The 17,033-nt window shown below is 35.8% G+C and overlaps 1 protein-coding gene across 1 annotated transcript in view; it reads left to right on the top strand.

Annotated features, from left to right (window-relative positions):
* The window catches only part of ptprt (protein tyrosine phosphatase receptor type T), a 243,250-nt gene that overhangs the window by 182,552 nt on the left and 43,665 nt on the right, over nt 1-17,033 (top strand). The window contains exons 15-18 of the mRNA XM_051897436.1: nt 3,024-3,053; nt 7,400-7,551; nt 11,077-11,154; nt 12,153-12,188. Coding sequence (XP_051753396.1) covers nt 3,024-3,053; nt 7,400-7,551; nt 11,077-11,154; nt 12,153-12,188 — 296 coding nt within the window. The remainder of the gene's footprint in view (nt 1-3,023; nt 3,054-7,399; nt 7,552-11,076; nt 11,155-12,152; nt 12,189-17,033) is intronic.

The following is a 17,033-nucleotide window of genomic DNA, read 5'->3' as shown; positions in this document are numbered from 1 at the left end:
GCCCGCCGTGGTGCTCTTCACTTCGCTCTCTTTTATTAATATCATCAGAACAATGTCAGCAGGCCATTTTAAAGGGCCATTGAGATGAAATGGCCAAAGATGGATGCCCCCGCTGCATATGCATGCCGCCGAATGCATCGACCGTTTGCATCTGTTTTAGCACCGTCAGCCCGCCGCAAAACACATTTGCCATAACGGCCCATATCCAAACTGTGTTTTTATTGCCTACAGAGAAGTCACAGGGTCATTAAATATATTTACTTTGGTGCTGCTTTAGCGATAAAGCGAGCAGTTTGGGTGCTATAGCTTGCTTTTATGATACAGGAAGCGTACAGACGGGATTTAGTGTGTGTGTGACTTAATGCAGCTCTATGTGCCAAAGAGTAACTCTGACAGGATGATGCATGATTATACGGGTTTGTATCATTGTAAAAATTTGTGCTAAGTGGCGGGTTTTGAAGATTATTTGCAAATCGTTAGTGTGAAATACATGTTAATAACTCGGGCTAGTATATGATTTCTTAAGCAGGTTCATATCATCATGAAGGTTTATACATGCTGGGAACTTTTGAAAGATATTTGCATATTGTTTACAGTAAATGCGATAACTCAGGCTGAAACATCATTACTTTGGTAGGTTTGTTTTGTGCTACAGTAAGTGGCAAATTGTGAAGGATATTTTTATAACATTAGTGTGAAAAAACAAACTTAATTTCTATTATTAAAAAAAAAAATTAAAGTGGCTAAATTTAAAGATTGTTTGTCAATTGTTAGCGTGAAAACAGGCTAATACATGATTCCTTTAATGGGTTTGTTCAAGCATAAAGATTTGCACAAAGTGACAAATCTGAAGGTTATTTGTAAATTGCAAAAAAAAAAAAAAATTCTGGAAGATATGTTCCAGGAGAATGATAAAAAGCAGTGAGTGCAGTCAGGAAGCAGACGGCCACGAAGTCGCTAATTGACAACTTCACTTGCATGTCATCACCAATATTACAGTTAATCGAATTGCCATTAACACACCATCTGGTCTTTATTATCATATCAGGCTGCTATTGCTGTCCTGGCTTGCTGTATATCATATCCTCCTGTCTTTACCTGGAAAGAACCGGTCCACAGAGACGTCAACACTAAGAAACGTTGATGACAAGGCCTCATTTTGGAGTAGCAAAAGCGTGATGTGTTCGCCAACTGCTTTTGTTGTCTCTTTTCCTCCTCCTTTCTCTTTCTGTCTCTGTTAAGCTCATAACAGAAAACAGAGCTACAATATGTCTGTGAAACACCCACCATTCCTGTCCATCCCTTTAGCTGTCCAAACACACTCCCATCAGTAGGGTACAACAGGGCTAAAGGCACACCAGGGTAAAAGGTGCATTTAAAGGCACACCTTTAAAACACTAGATGGCACAAAAATTCACCTCAGCACTTTTAACAACCACTATTGACTGTGCATGTGGAAATTTGGCTGATCCTTGACGTGATCACAGACAGCAACGCAAAGTTGAGTCTGCGCTAATTTTATCCAATATTTAATGTTTTTAAAAGTGTTGTAGATTTATTTAGCAAATGAGAATCAATAAAATTGACTATTTTGAATCAAAGGTCTTGTTAATGTAATTTTTGTTCAAGGTAATTAAAGCAACAGTTTTTCAATAACTGAGGAATATGTAAAAATATGGTATTTGGCGTAAAAAGCACACCTGCTTTTGGGGCGAAAGGCACAATAATTAACATGATAATAACCGGCTGGCTGACTTTTCCATTTGTTGACATGACATGGTTAGATTCAGATGGTAGATATCATATATTAAGTTGGGTGTCCACCTTAGAGATAATCACCATATTTATAATAAAACCTCACATTATATCATATAATAAAATATCATATTTACTTTTATTACCGTAAAGCTATGTAACATTTTTATGGGATCTCATTTAATGCTTTCAGAAGCTTTACTTTTTAAAATAATTTTCTGTTTTTAAAATCAACATATTTTAATGACAGTATGATTATTGAACAAAAATAAATTCTTTTATTTATCAAAATAAACAGAAAATAGTAAAAATTTGTTTTGAACAAGTATTATCTTGGATATTATTCAAACCATATTACTTTAGCTAAAGTATTTGTATCAAGCATTTGTGCTTTTTGCCCCATGCTGGTGAGCCTTTTAGCCCGTGTGTGGGGTAAAAGACCAAGCTTGCCACCTCATACACCTCATAAGTTTTTAAACAAAACAAACCATTTATTTTCACACAAAACCTGTTGCTCCATCAATATCCAATACAAATGTGTATATTTTCTGCAGTCAAACACTGTGGTAGTAGTGAAAAGCACATTTTTGTTGAGGTGTGCCTTTAGCCCCATTATACCCTGTATGTATACAGTATACACACACGCTTCCTTCTCTTTGTTCCCTTTCACACATTTATTCACTTGAAGGGGAGCCAGATGTGCAGTTTCATATATTTCATTTATCGCTTAATGGTCATTTTACTATTACTATCTATTACTGATGCAGAGGAACATAAATTTACCTGAAATGAGCAACACAGTCAGCCTCAGGTAGCAGAAATCCATAGCTTATCTACATGAAGCTGTGTAGCACTCTTTAGTTTAATTAAAACATTACGTGGTCATTAGCACATGAAACAGTGGCAAGTTTTTTACTAGTTTTAGCATTAAATATCTCTTTATTTATAATACTGATCACTAATCAATGTGTTTGTCTTTTTTGTTCCTTTGTTTTGTTATTATTTTATTTTATTTTTCTATTTTGTGAAATTTTCACTAATACTTTTTATATTTTATTTTGTTTTAATTTTCATGTTATTTTAATTTTTATATTTTATTTTATTATATTTTATTTATTTAACATATTATATTGATATTTTATGTTATTATTTTGTGATATTTTCACTGATACTTTAATATTTTATGTTGTTATATTTTATTTGACAATTGCTCAATTTTTATTTTATTTTATTTTATTTATTTTTTTGTCCTCATCTTGCTGCTCCAGAAGAAATGCGTATTCCTACTCTTATTACCTGTAAGTAGCATTAAATACAGAACATCTAATCAACAATCCCTGTCTTAAATTTATGCTTTCCTATTAAGTACCTTTGCCACTTTCTGAGAAGTATTTTAAAACTTTCTTAGTTCATTAAAAGAAAAAGGTGAGAGAATGAAAGAATTAAATGAAAATCAAGTTAGAGTTAAGTGACAATTAATCTTAGGACCAAAAGTCTCTTAACTTTGCCATGACGAACAAAGCTTTTGGAAATGAAGAGAACTTTAATGTGAAGTAAACTGTTGAGTCAGTTTTATACCTCATCACACGTTGCACCAATGTTTTAACTTCGCTATTCTTCCATGTTCCGACAAACAAAGTAATTTTACACCCATAAACTATTTTATGTGCTATATACCTACAGTTTTTCGGTTTGCATTGAAATATTAGCAGGCCTACAGTTATAAATTGCCCTCATGTGCACATAACTTGATGTGGCTCCACTGTTATCTTATTCCCTTTGGTCTGCGGACTCCACCTCTACTTTTTATTACTTTTCCGTTACGCTTAAAGTATTTACTATTACCTCGACTGTTATGCCTGCCTCAGCATTTTACTGTGCGGGATTGTTTAATTTGCACTGTGTGCAACAGAGCCTAGCTGCAGGATGTTTACCTCACGCGTTAAAGGATTTAAAAGCTCAGATTCACAGTCGGACTACTATGTACATTCTCACTGCTCTCTCCCCGCTCCTGAAATATAGATGAAAGTGGGAACACAGCCAGGAGGAGCTCTTTCAAAAGGATATCATCTGAAGGGCATAAACAGACAGCTACAGGCTAAAGCTAGCCGTGACGCCAATATATTCCCCAAATCCGGAGAGCGAGTCCTTCTCAGTTTCGATGAGGTTATGTTATGGGCATAATTAAGTGATGTTTTCAGCATGTTGAGGTCATCACATTTGGATTTAGTATTGCAATCAGTGATCCACTTTTGCCCTTGCCCATTCACAAACTGAGTTTACCATTAGCAAAGATCTCTTTCACATTGTAAAAGTTTTGATAAAAACTTACAATATGTAATCTCATACTTTTAAGTATGTACTAAGATATTACGTATTAGTGTAAGCATATACTGTTATAAAACCAATACCACTGTCCGCTTTTTAGCTTACTATTTTTAATGTACTATGATTTTAGGATGGTATAGTAACATAGCACTCATAATACATCATGCTGTTAATGTTAATTCCTGATTTATCAGCATGTTTAAATTTGTGTGTGCATGCATTTACACATTTGGCAGATGCTTTCATACAATGTGACATTCGAAGAAGCTAATACAATTTTAACACTTTGTTCCCTGGGAAGCAAACCCATGACCTTGTCCTGGCTAATGCCTTGCCCTACAAGTTAACCTACTGCAACCTTGCGCGTACATGCAACTGAAAAATAGGGGATAGTGTAAAGGTCATTTTGAGATGTTCTGCATGCTTACTAATACTGCTTTGACATGCACTTCCTGGCTTGCTGCCTTGCCTTTGGATGTTTTTATGTCACAAATGCATATGTTTTGTGCTGTTTCCACCATTCTAGTTTTAGCTCAACCAAGTGTGAATTCTGTATCAATGAACATTTGGTGAATTTCAAGCATGAATGAAGAGAAAAATTTACCCTGAAAAAAAAAAAAAAAAAAAAAATTTACAGTAGAGATGAAACGGTTACTGGTTTGATGATAAACCATGATAAAATTCTGGTTACACTTTATTTTTAGGTGACGTAGTTACATTGTAATTACTCAAATAAGTACTGAGTAATATTAATTAACTACATGTACTTAATATAGAGTTACGGTTAGGGTTTGGTTTAGGGTTAGTTACTCATAATTATGCATAATTTACTGTTATTACTATAGTAAGTACATGTAGTAACGTGTAACTACGTCACCTTAACGTAAAGTGTTACCAAAATTCTCAACGGTTAGTGTTACAATTTCATACTTTAATTATCATTAAAACCGTATTTACAGCCCTACTTTGATGTGAAAATCGTACAGAATTTTTTATGCACTGTTGTAAATTTTAACCAGTGTGCATTCTAAAAATCAAAGCAATAATATAATAATAATATAATTGGATAATAAGCTATCTAGAATTATTCATGGAGCAAAATACATATAATCATTAATCATTTTGATTCATCCCTTTTCTTAAAAATGGTTTAAAGGCTGAAATGTGAGGTTTATAATTTTATAAAACTTTATTTAAACATGTAGTATGTTCATGTTAGTATAATATTTTATGTCATAAGCCACCCAACCAACATTTTTTGTTAATTAAAAGTGTGGCTGTCATTGTTAATGTTTATGAAAAGCAAAAATTGCATAGTGCTCCTAATTTTATTTGTTGTTTGTTGGTTTTCGATATAAACTTATAACCGTGATTATTTTGGTCACTAAAATTGATACAAATTTTTCATACCTCATACCATATCTCTATTTTACAGCTATGTCTCTCTTGTTCCCCACCTCTCTCTCTCTCTCTCTCTCTCTCTCTCTCTCTCTCTCTCTCTTTTACAATATGCCATTAACAAAGTTGGTGCTATAAAGACTGTTTATGGTGCCCTAACTATAGTAAAGCCTTCACTTTTAATGAAGTGCTTCTCTGACATTCATTAAATAAGGATTATCTATAGTTTATGCCACTTACAATATGTCCAGATTCTGTGGCACTTGAAATGAGACCCATTACTGCAATATTCAGTGAGTTTTATTTTTTTATGGCTGTGACCTTCAGCACACGTAGTGCGACGAGCTGATAGTTTGTTGATGCTTTTATCTGAAAGTGCTGTCTAGGTAGAGAGCACACTAGGTTTTGGTGTAGAGTTTGTGTGTTGCAGTTTATACAGTGAAATCTCAGCACTATAGCCATCACATTGATGCTTGGCTGCTTAATTGGAAAGTCGTGACCCTTCTCTTATTGCTTCTTGATGTTGAGACCTGCTTCTGAACAGTTTTTGTCCTCTTTTGATCCTCAGTCACTAAAAACCAATGTTACTGAATTTATTTTCCAACCTAGGTAAAATGGCCCCAATTTAAAAGGTTGGCCTGGTTTCTCTGGAAGCTGAAACTTTATTTGATTTTTTTTAAATTCCCAGCAGAGAAAATAACAAAACAAAGAGTTATTATCAGCACGGCCCCGTAAGAGAAGGGAGCACATATTGAGGTCAAATGGTGTTCTGTGGGACCTAGAGAATCAAAGAGTCATTTTATTGGATGACTCCAATCCATCGCTGACACTAATATCTTCCTTGAAGTTTTGTGTACTAACGTGTGGGGAGACTCCAGCTTATGAACTGCCAGACAAATCAAAAATCAAAGACCAGCAGAAGTGTGCTGCCTTTATAAAAACTGCTATAGATTTTTTCTATTTTATTTTATTTTGTTTTATTTATTTTTATATGGATAATAAGGCAAGGAATTAAAGGTGAAGAGGTGGGATAAGATCAGTACATGTTGCAAACAGATTTGAACAATAGAGCTTAATGTGTCTCTTAATGTGAGGACTAACAGCTAGGTCACATGCCACAGTTTTAATCAGGTTAAAATGCTTTCAAGGAGCAGTACAATCTGTAGGTAATTAAATATTGCATCTATTATCCAGTGTCAATGGCCATATATAGAACTGTTGAAATATATATATATATATATATATATATATATATATATATATATATATATATATAGCATCTTGCAACTGTTGTAAAATATATTAATGTATTTGTTTGCAGTGTCTACAAGGGAATGAGTTTATGTACAAGTTTTTCCTGATCAATAGACTATAGTGTCCAATTGGCTTTGTTCTGCATGGCAAGGTTTTGAGTTTTCTCTCTTTTGAATTGAGGTTTGATTTTTTTTTTTCCTCTCTTTATCTCTTACTGGCAAATATCACTGCAGAATTTTTTTTATATTATATTACAGAAATCTTGCAGTCAATGCCATTTGAATAGGCAAAAGCCATTCTCACTTCTTTTCCACTATGTGCCCAGTGTCTGTCAGTGTGTGTTTGTCTTGTATATCTTGTATGTCAATTTTTCAGCAGTGTTTTGGCAGTGCTTTGGTTTAGCGCTCTTATTATGTTTTGCATATATGTCTAACCTAAAACTGACAAGTCTGGCAGTAACTAAGTTTATAACTGATTTTAATAACCTACATTTGTCAAAAAAAAAAAAAAAAAAAAAAAAAATCATTACTTTCACACATTTACAGTAAGCATGCTTGGAAAACAGTGAAACAGTTTGCTCTAGCCAAAAGCATTGCAACGACACACTGAAGTTTCCCCTTTTGATCATGTGTATAAACTTGTCCTGTTGTGGATGAATTTGAAGGAAACTAGCTAAAAAACAGAAGGAGACAGCCAGCAGCAGTACGCAGAGAGAGATGGGACCCGTAGGCACAGCGGATAAAAGCACAGGAAAAGTCAGCACATTACACAAGGACGATCCGTTCTCCACCAGCAACCAGGACCTCAACGGATTCTGTGAGTTCAGCAAATATTGTGCTGTGACATTATTGTGCTGCCCTGTTTTTTCATATAACCTGTTTATTTCAAATGTACCTGTGCTCTGATAACAACATGAGTTAGAGAGGAAAGTTGGCATTAACAAATGAATGAATGAATGAATGAATGAATGACTTTTGAAATGTCATTTTTCCTCTTCCTCTTTACTACTAGTTATAGCAGAAAACAAACACAAATGAACATCAGAAGGTATTTTGAAATATACAGCAATAGCTTCATATTCAGTCCGACATTTTACACTGTTTCTCTTTAGAGCACTTCTTGCTCTTTTCCACTAATCTCAAAAGTCAAAGTCCAAAGGTCATAAAATAGCCACGTTCCCCAAATACCACAGTCTTCTGAAGCACCGCTGTGTGTGTGCGCCAATCTCAGGACTCATTACTGCAATCGCACAAACCTCCTGCACGTCCCACCATCATGGTGATGAGCTCTGGAAGCTCTAAAAGGTGTCAAAAGGGGTCAACAATCTGTCATTTTAACTCAACTCACCATTCTCCTTGATTGTCTGTACTAAGCGTCCATCAGGAAACCAAATGCTGGGACGCTACCGTCTCACACCTGCCAGTCACAGATCTGAGCATTGCTAACCACAGAGAGCTATTTTGTCACTAAACAGCATGGACCGAAGCGTTCTACATATCAAGAGACTTCGCTATTGACGTGCTGCTTTAAGAGGCGCTGGAGAAGAATAGCAAGTGGCATTTGGACTAGGCGTTTTTTTCTTTCTCTTGCTTTCATTCTCAGTTTTAAGTGGGCTCTGGCATGCTGTGAAGGGGCTGTAATTAGGATGGGTCTTTCTGAGTCGCTTTCTGCACAAAATGTCACTGTGGCCTTTGTGTACAGAATAATTTGAATGGAGCAGGAAGAAGAGGAGGCAACGGAGAGTAAGAGCAAGATGCATAGAGAGAGAGAGAATGTCATTATGCATAATGATCACATTTATTTCCTTTAAAATCAACACTGATTGGCAATGTGTTCTGCATGTTTAGTGTTTCTCAGCTCTTTTGAATGTCATTGGTCAGTTGATGTGCAAATGCAGTTTGTTGGTATGTTTATTTCGGATCATTACAGGCACGGAGTAATTGGAGACTGTTATTTTATCTGTTGTTTATCTAATGGTCTGAGAGTCACTATTATTGCACAAGTGCGGGCTCTTTATTATAGACATGAATCTCAGCTGTGGCGCTGGAGCAAAACAATCTAGAACTCAACCCAGCTCATCGCTGTTTGTAAGCAGTTCTTTTTTTAAAAAAAGAGTGCTAAATGCAGCAGGTAATTTCTGACTAAATATTTTTATATGTAAAAATCATTTTCCTAATATTTTGTCCTGTTTTTCAGGCAAATATATTCTTACAATAAGATAAATTTACTCATTCATACACTAAAAAATAATGTGTTGGCTCTACAAAAAAATTGATGCAATAGTTTGCATTTTTTTTTTTTTTTGAGTTATGACAACTTTGAGTGAAGTTACGTTCAACCAACAAGCTACACTGAGTTAGAGGAAATTAATCATTTGTAGCATTAACACAGTTTATGCTACAAATTAGGTCGATTACTCAAGAAAAGTTGCTCCAATTACCTGAGTTGTACCTGGAACCAATTAATCTGATCTATTTCAGTTCAAGTCAACAGCTATCATAGCACATGCTAACTTATTTAACATGTATATTTAGTGAACAAGTAAGATATTACTTGTCACTGGCATTAGCGCAGTCATTGCTTATAGAGTCAATGTAGTGTGTATCTTCATGTATCTACTCTTCAGCACAATGATAACCACAAAAACTTCAACATTACAGAAACTCTTCACACATAACAGCATTAAACACTAACAGGTCTTTCCCTTCACTAAAAACAAATAAATTAACACTTAATTTCACCATTTATTTTCCTTATCCAGTCCTATGCAAAGCATGCTGGGAACTAGAAATCCACTGCCTAATTTCCGAAGTTATCAAGACAATTTCATTATGTTACTACAACTTAATTATATTAAAAAGCCAATTAACGCAGAAAGTTATACTGTTATTGAGTTTAAATAACAGACAATATTAATTTGATGTAATGATCAACATTATTATGTCAACAGAAGTCAACAAAATAATGTTTGCAACTTAAAAGGTTTAATTAAAACAATTGATAGAATTAACTTAACTTGCAACTATGCATTTATTTAAGTTTTGGTCACAGGTCCCCTGAATTACTTTTTAGAGTGTACTCTTATGATATTACTGGAAAAACAAAACAAAGTATGATTAAGAAAATGTTTTTTTTTTTTTATTTGCTTAATTTTATTTATTTATTTTTACTTTGTTTTTGCAGTGCACATCCTATTTTTCCTTATGATCTTGACATTACAAAAGTTATTAAATATAGACTAATCAAAGTATCTCTTTTAGTACAAGTGTTTCTTTTTTCTTTTCTTTTTTTAACGTTATAGGTCACTTAACCGGTCAGACCATGTGTACTAACCACTAGTCCACAGCTGGCTTTACTGTGTTTTTGTTCCTATTTATTTTTCTGTGAGTTTTATATTTGTTTCTATGTGCATGACAAGGCCCAGGTGGAATCGACTGCTTTTTTCACATTTTTTGCTTTGATTCCGGGAGGAAAACCTTTGGTGTAGAGAATAGAACTTTGTGAATGACGTGTCTTCCAATATGGGCACCAAATTCTTGTGGGCTTTTATATCTCATATTGTAACTGACATTTTTCTCGTTTATATCCAGACCTTCCTCTCACCGGCTCCACAGTTACAATCACACATTATATATATATATTTATATCAGGGCTTTTTGAAGATGATTCAGTGTAAGATGTGTGAGATAGAGATCATAGCGATCCCAGCCTACACACTCAGCATTTTAGCTGTATTACCATTTAAATGAACACAGAGACACCTGCTTCTAACCTTCCACGCTTCTCTCATCCAGACGCTCTCGATCTCACCTCACTGGCCCATGAGCTTTTGCTGTGAAAGCATTTTCTGTAGAGATCCTTATGTGAGTGAACGCGTATGCGCCGACACATGTGAGATGTGGGGATTTGTGTAAATGGAGATCTGGAGTGATAGGCGATTAAAATGGAAAGTAAAAAGGATGGGCTCCATCAGCTGAGAAGAGTAAAGTTTACTGGAGTGTGTGATGCTCAGAGTGTGTTTTTGTGACCTTCATCAAATCCTCTGTGTGTGAGTTTTCAAAAATCAGACATCATTCAGAAAAATACATACTGATCTAGAATATGTTCAAAATAGTCTGTGACATTTAAAGGTCCTGCCGACTATGGCAAGATGCAGTCTATTAGTGAGATATCTGTCTCCTTTGCAGAAAGTGACCTAAAAAATCTAGTATTCTGAAGTCACTGATACTGTCACAATGCGGCCCTGCTATTAATCGAAACGTGATGTAGTGTTTTAAAACTCTGTGTATTCTGCTGTGTATGTAAAGTCATTGTCTAAGTGTTCTCCTCTCTCTTTCCCAGCCTCCTCTTCTCCATGCTCCTTCTCCATTCAGGGTAAAGCCCTTCAGAGCAAAACCCTTCTCAACTCTTACTACTCAGGTATGTAGCGTTCTGTGTTGACTAGGTCCGTGTGGCATAGTAGTTAAAGGATTAGTTCACTTCAGAATTAAAATTTCCTCATAATTTACTCACCCCCATGTCATCCAAGATGTTTATGTCTTTCTTTCTTCAGCTGAAAAGAAATTAAGGTTTTTGAGGAAAACATTCCAGGATTTTTCTCCATATAGTGGACTTCAATGACAACCAATGGGTTGAAGGTCCAAATTGCAGTTTTAATGCAGCTTCAAAGAGCTTTACATGATCCCAGCTGAGGAATTTTCAAAAAAAACAAAACAATGTATATACTTTTTAACCACAAATGCTCGTCTCGCACTAGCTCTGCGATGCGCCACGCATTACGTAATCACATTGGAAATGTCACGTGTGGAAGTACCACGGTAGGGCGAAAAACTCCATCTCATTTTCTCTGCCTTTTCTTTGCATGTTCGCTTTGTAAACACTTGCTCGGTACTTCCACTTACATCACGCTTGACCTTTCCAACGTGATTACATAATGCGTGATGCATCGCAGAGCTAGTGCAAGATGAGCATTTGTGGTTAAAAAGTGTATAATTTTTTTTTTTTTTTTGAAAATGGCCAATCATTTCACTAGATAAGACCCTTATTTCTCATCTGGGATCGTGTAGAGCCCTTTGAAGCTGCAACGAAACTGCAGTTTGGACCTTCAACCTGTTGGTTGCCATTGAAATCCACTATATGGAAAAAAATCCTGCTTCAAAAAAAGCTATCATACTTCAAAAAAAGCATTATGATAATAGATAATACCATAGATTATACCAGACTCAAGAACCAAATCATCCAGATTGGTTTTGTGAACTGGATCAAGTGATTCACTGAAAAGATCTGACTGAAAAGAGTGATTCATGATAACAACGTTTAACAACAGCATAAGAAAGAAATACTCTACAACAATAGCTGTGTTGCGTTTGTGTCAAAGCAAAAATTGGGTTTCAGTTTTGTTCTGATTTTAATTGCAGTTTCTAAGGAGCCAGTCCCTGCCACAGCATCTATAGGTAAGACACTTTTCCTCCTCTACTTATTATAAATCACGCTGTTCAGTCCTACAGATGTGGATTACGTTAAAGCGTTCTTCTGTATCTTTTGATCTGAATGTAGGAGGAAGCTGATCTTAGACAAAATGAATATTCAGAGGCGAATCACTATCAAGTGTGCAGTTCCATTCCAAACCTGCATGTGTATCTGTGAAACATCTCTGAGTCATAAAGTTTAGATGATGAAAGATCAGAACATTGACCTTTGAAGTCAAAAGCAGGCGCTGTAGACTTTCGCTCCCATCCGATCAAACTAATTGCAGCTTGTAATTTTGCGGCAGCTAAATGTGGTTTAAGTGAAGAGTCGGCGGCGTCCTCCACACGCTGATGCGTCCGTCCCACGCTGAGCAAGATTAGAGGAATGAAAGCCCTCTGTCAGTTCAAACAAAGTCTATGTTTATATCCCAATGTGTGGAAAGTGATTTGAATCAGATCGTTAGCTGTCGGAATGCTAATTTTCAGATTTGGCAGATTGGTGTGACAGAGAGTTTTGCTCACTCACACGCACACGCACACACACACACACACACACACACACACACACACACACACACACACACACACACACAGAGACACACAGACACAGACACATGTTTTCAAAGACAGTTTGACCATTTCACAACCAATGGCAATAGCTCATAATAAAGACATATCCATACATCCTTCATTTCTTCTCTTCTTTCTTTTTTTCTTTGTTCTTTCATTAACCTGTTAATTTATTAGTCCATTTGTTTTCTTCCTTCCTTTCAATTTTTTTTTGTTCATTTGTTTTTTCTTCTGTTCTTTGTTGTTTGTTTGTTCTTTCATTCACTAATTCATTCTTTCATTCTTTCTTTCTTTCTTTTAGTCTTTCATTCAGTTGTTTGCTCCTTCCTTCCTTCTTTCCTTCTTTTGATTGTTCATTAATTCATTCCCTTTTTCTTTTCTTTCTTTCTTCCTTCCTTCTTTCTTTTCTGTTCCTTCCTTCCTTCCTTCCTTCTATTCTTTCCTTTTTGTCTTTGTTCTTTTATTCATTTGTTAATATATTTGTTTATTTGTCCTTCCTTCCTTCCTTCCTTCCTTCCTTCCTTTCTGCCATTCATTTTTTTAATTAATTTGTTCTTCCTTCCTTCCCTCTTTCTTTTCATCCATCCTTTCATTCTATCTTTCTTTTTTCATTTGAAAATTCATTTGTATGTTTCCAGTTTTCTTTCTTTCTTTCCAGTTATCACAATTTTTCGTCATTATTTATAATTTCCAGTTCTTAATCTCAGCAGCACTTGATTCACTGAAAGAAGGGATGCACGATACCATTTTTTAAGGACCGAGTACGAGTACCGATATTTTTTTTCTAGTACTTGCTGATACCGATCCCGATGCCTGTACATTTATTAATTTCTTTCTCTCTCTCTTTTTATTTTTTTATTTTTTTGGTGATGTTTTCCAAGCACAACACAGTGAGACTAATGAATGTAGGACAGCTTCTTTATTATTAATGAAAATAATGAAAAAATTTATAATTTTTGTGTGCTTGTCACAAACTTAAAGAACAAAAATTTCAGGGCATAGGGGCATAATTACCAATATATATATATATATATATATATATATATATAATTGTTGTTATATAAAAAGAAATTTACAAACAAATTACAAACAATACAACAAATACTATAGAGATACAAATTAAATAAACTTGTTTTTCAGATACAGTAGGTTTATTTACCATGTATACATTTATTTAACATATTTTGTTGTTTTATTAACATTAATGACGAATATAGGCTACGGTCCCTTTAAGACCGAATCCATGGATACTGACACATATCCTGTTTTCACCCAAATGTTTCACCCAATACGTCCACTTAAGCCATAACCGACTGTATTTACGTGAGATACTCCACACGATGGACATTTTGACAACTATGTGTGCATTTGACCATTCAGGCGCAAGGAGAACTGATCGCGCGCTGTCTGAGAGAACTGGGATCATGCGCAAGAAAGAGAGAGCGCGCGTGAGAGAGAGAGCGCTTCTGGTGTGTGTCATTCAGCACGATTCTGCCTATCCCGCCTTCACTAATCATTAACGAATTGTGATTGAAAGCGTGCAGTTCACAATGTGTGTGTTGTCATTAATTTGAAGTATTTCAACTCCCTTGAGGACATTGTTTCTGCTGCTGCCGCCGGTGTCTCTGTGCATGGAAAATTTTGTCAGTTACGTCACGTGACGTATCAGTCTTTGGTATCGGGGGTATTTTTACGAGTACAAGTACAAGTACACAAGCTTGGTATCGGGCCGATACCGATACTAGTATCGGTATCAGTGCATCCCTAATTGAAAGCGTTGAGAAACACTTGCAAAGTGGCCCTTTACAATGTTTTGTGAATTGTAAAATCAAACAGTAATTGTATTTTATCAATGTCCCAAATTTACAGCAATAACCCACCATCAACACAGAAATAACCACTGATGTCAAATGGGTTTGATTTGGACATTTTACATGGCCTTCGCTGACTATTGTCTGATGAATGAAAACATACCAGGGACTCACTTTAGTAGTTACAGTAAACTACAGTATTTCAGCTCAACTGCTGACATTTTCAAGTTTTTCCTGGTCACGCCAAAGCTCATTCTTCAGAAGATATTGAAAGCGTTCTTTACAGGCAGCTTTTGAAAAGGGATTTCTGATAGATATCTTGGCGGGCTCGGGGCTTAGAGTCAGTCCGAAAGCTCATTTCAAAGGTTCACTCTAAAAGGCTCAGATGCAGGGGTCTCTAAACACGCACCTCTGATCCAGGCAGCTCCTAGTAGGACTTTGAAAACTCTCATTTTAAGATACACTCAGCAGTGAAGACTGTGACTCCCCCATACACGTACGCACTCAACGCCAATAAACCACTGAGAGCAAACGCATTTACAGAGGTTATGAAGGTGGAGATGGCTTCCTTAGTGCAAGGCGATCACACAGGTGGTGTATTAAAGCAGAGAGAGAGCAAAGTGGATAAAAAAAACATCAAGCACTAGGGTACTTGATTTAGGCATTTATCAATTGAAGCAGTAAATTTGGACTGTGAGATATTTGTAAACTGGACGTGGAATATGCAACAATCATTCAAAGCTCTTGTCTGAGAGATTCTTCCCAACCTGACGCAGTGATGCCAAGAGATGATCGGACAAATAAGAGTAGAAAATCTGAAATTGAGGGAGCGCAATAGGGAGTGATGGAGGAGGAGAGATGAACTGCAATGAGAAGGAGTTAATGGAGGATTGGGATGGAGGAAGAAAGGAATGGATCAGAGGAAAAGAATAAAACTTAGAGTGGACACTGGCATGTCAGAAGATATGCTATAGCAAATACTAGGCACTCGCAAGCCAAAGTAGTGTTTAGATTTCAGGCTTTGATTCTGTATAAATATTATATACAGTATTGTCTATTGTATATGCACTCCCATTCAAAAGTTTGTGCTTGGTAAGATTTTTAAAGGTTTTTTTTTTTTTTTTTTTTTTTTTTAAAGAAGTCTCTTATTCTTACCAAGGCTGCATTTATTTGATTAAAAATATATAATTATTATTTTAGTTTAAAATAACTATTTTCTATTTTTGAATATTGTAAAATGTAATTTATTCCTGTGATGCAAAGCTGAATTTTCAGCATCATTACTCTTCAGTCTTCAGTGTCACATGATCCTTCAGAAATCATTCTAATATGCTGATTTGCAGCTCAAGTAACACTTCTTATTATTATCAATGTGAAAAATAGCTGTGCTGCTTAATATTTTTGTGGAAACCATGATATATGTTTTTTCAGGATTCTGAAGAAAGAACAGCATTTATTTGACAAAGTAAAAGTCCTATTATTTCTTTAAAAACAAAATCTTACTGACTCTGAACTTTTGAAAGGTAGTGTTTTCGGTGTATTGTGCTCCTGTATTGCTGTGCATAGGAATTAACACATAATACGAAACTGTCTTTATGGCTATAGACAAAGTCCCTTTAAGACAAGTCATTTCACTTGGCGGCCATCTTTTAAACTCCTCTCGGGCAGCTATTTCAGTCATGCAAGTACAGCTTCTGTATCTCTTTGAAATGGGGCAAACATCAAATTCTCCAAAACTGTTCACCAAGCTTATGTTTAATCTGACAACAACTGTCTCATAAATTTTGTTTCTAAATGCTCAAATCATAACAAAAACTGCATTTTTCAGGCTGGACCAGCCAATACGCATGTGCAGTCACAGTGAGATTAAAATAATCTACCAAGGTTGAATGGATTCTAGTGTCTAACAATCACTGTAATAAGAAGGGATTGTGTAAAGAAGAATTGAAAAGGTGAAATCGAGTGGAGGGTAAAGATAGTGAGATGGAGAGAAGATAGCAGGAAATACAGCCACCAGTGCAGATAAAAGAATGGGGCATTAAATGAGGAAGAAGGCCTTTTCATTCTGTTTTACAGACTCCATCACTCGCTCCGAGCGGAGACGGTCATATTTCTGTTCTTGAGATGCTCCCTGCCGAAACGATGTCTCTGAGATTACGAGGTTGAGAAGGACTGGCGGCCCCTAATCATTTATAAACCTGCCTATTATGTGAGGCTTCCAGTTCATTTACAGGCTATCGATCATGTTGCGGGGTGAACGCCCTGGTAATCGCATACAGGAACTGTCAGGGAAGACTCGAGCCGACTGTTTCTTAAAATCATTTCTCCAGTAACCCACGCAGAGATGATGATCATCAGTGCATCTGATTAGTAGTCCAATGGTGAACATTTTTTACACCTGAGAGAGAGGACATTGTGTTTGAAAGAGAGGATAATGGTAGAGAAAAGG

Source organism: Ctenopharyngodon idella, chromosome 6 (genome assembly GCF_019924925.1).
Source record: "Ctenopharyngodon idella isolate HZGC_01 chromosome 6, HZGC01, whole genome shotgun sequence".
Lineage (NCBI taxonomy): Eukaryota > Metazoa > Chordata > Actinopteri > Cypriniformes > Xenocyprididae > Ctenopharyngodon > Ctenopharyngodon idella.
Note: the sequence above shows the minus strand (reverse complement) of the source record. Positions and strands in the feature narration are given on the sequence as shown.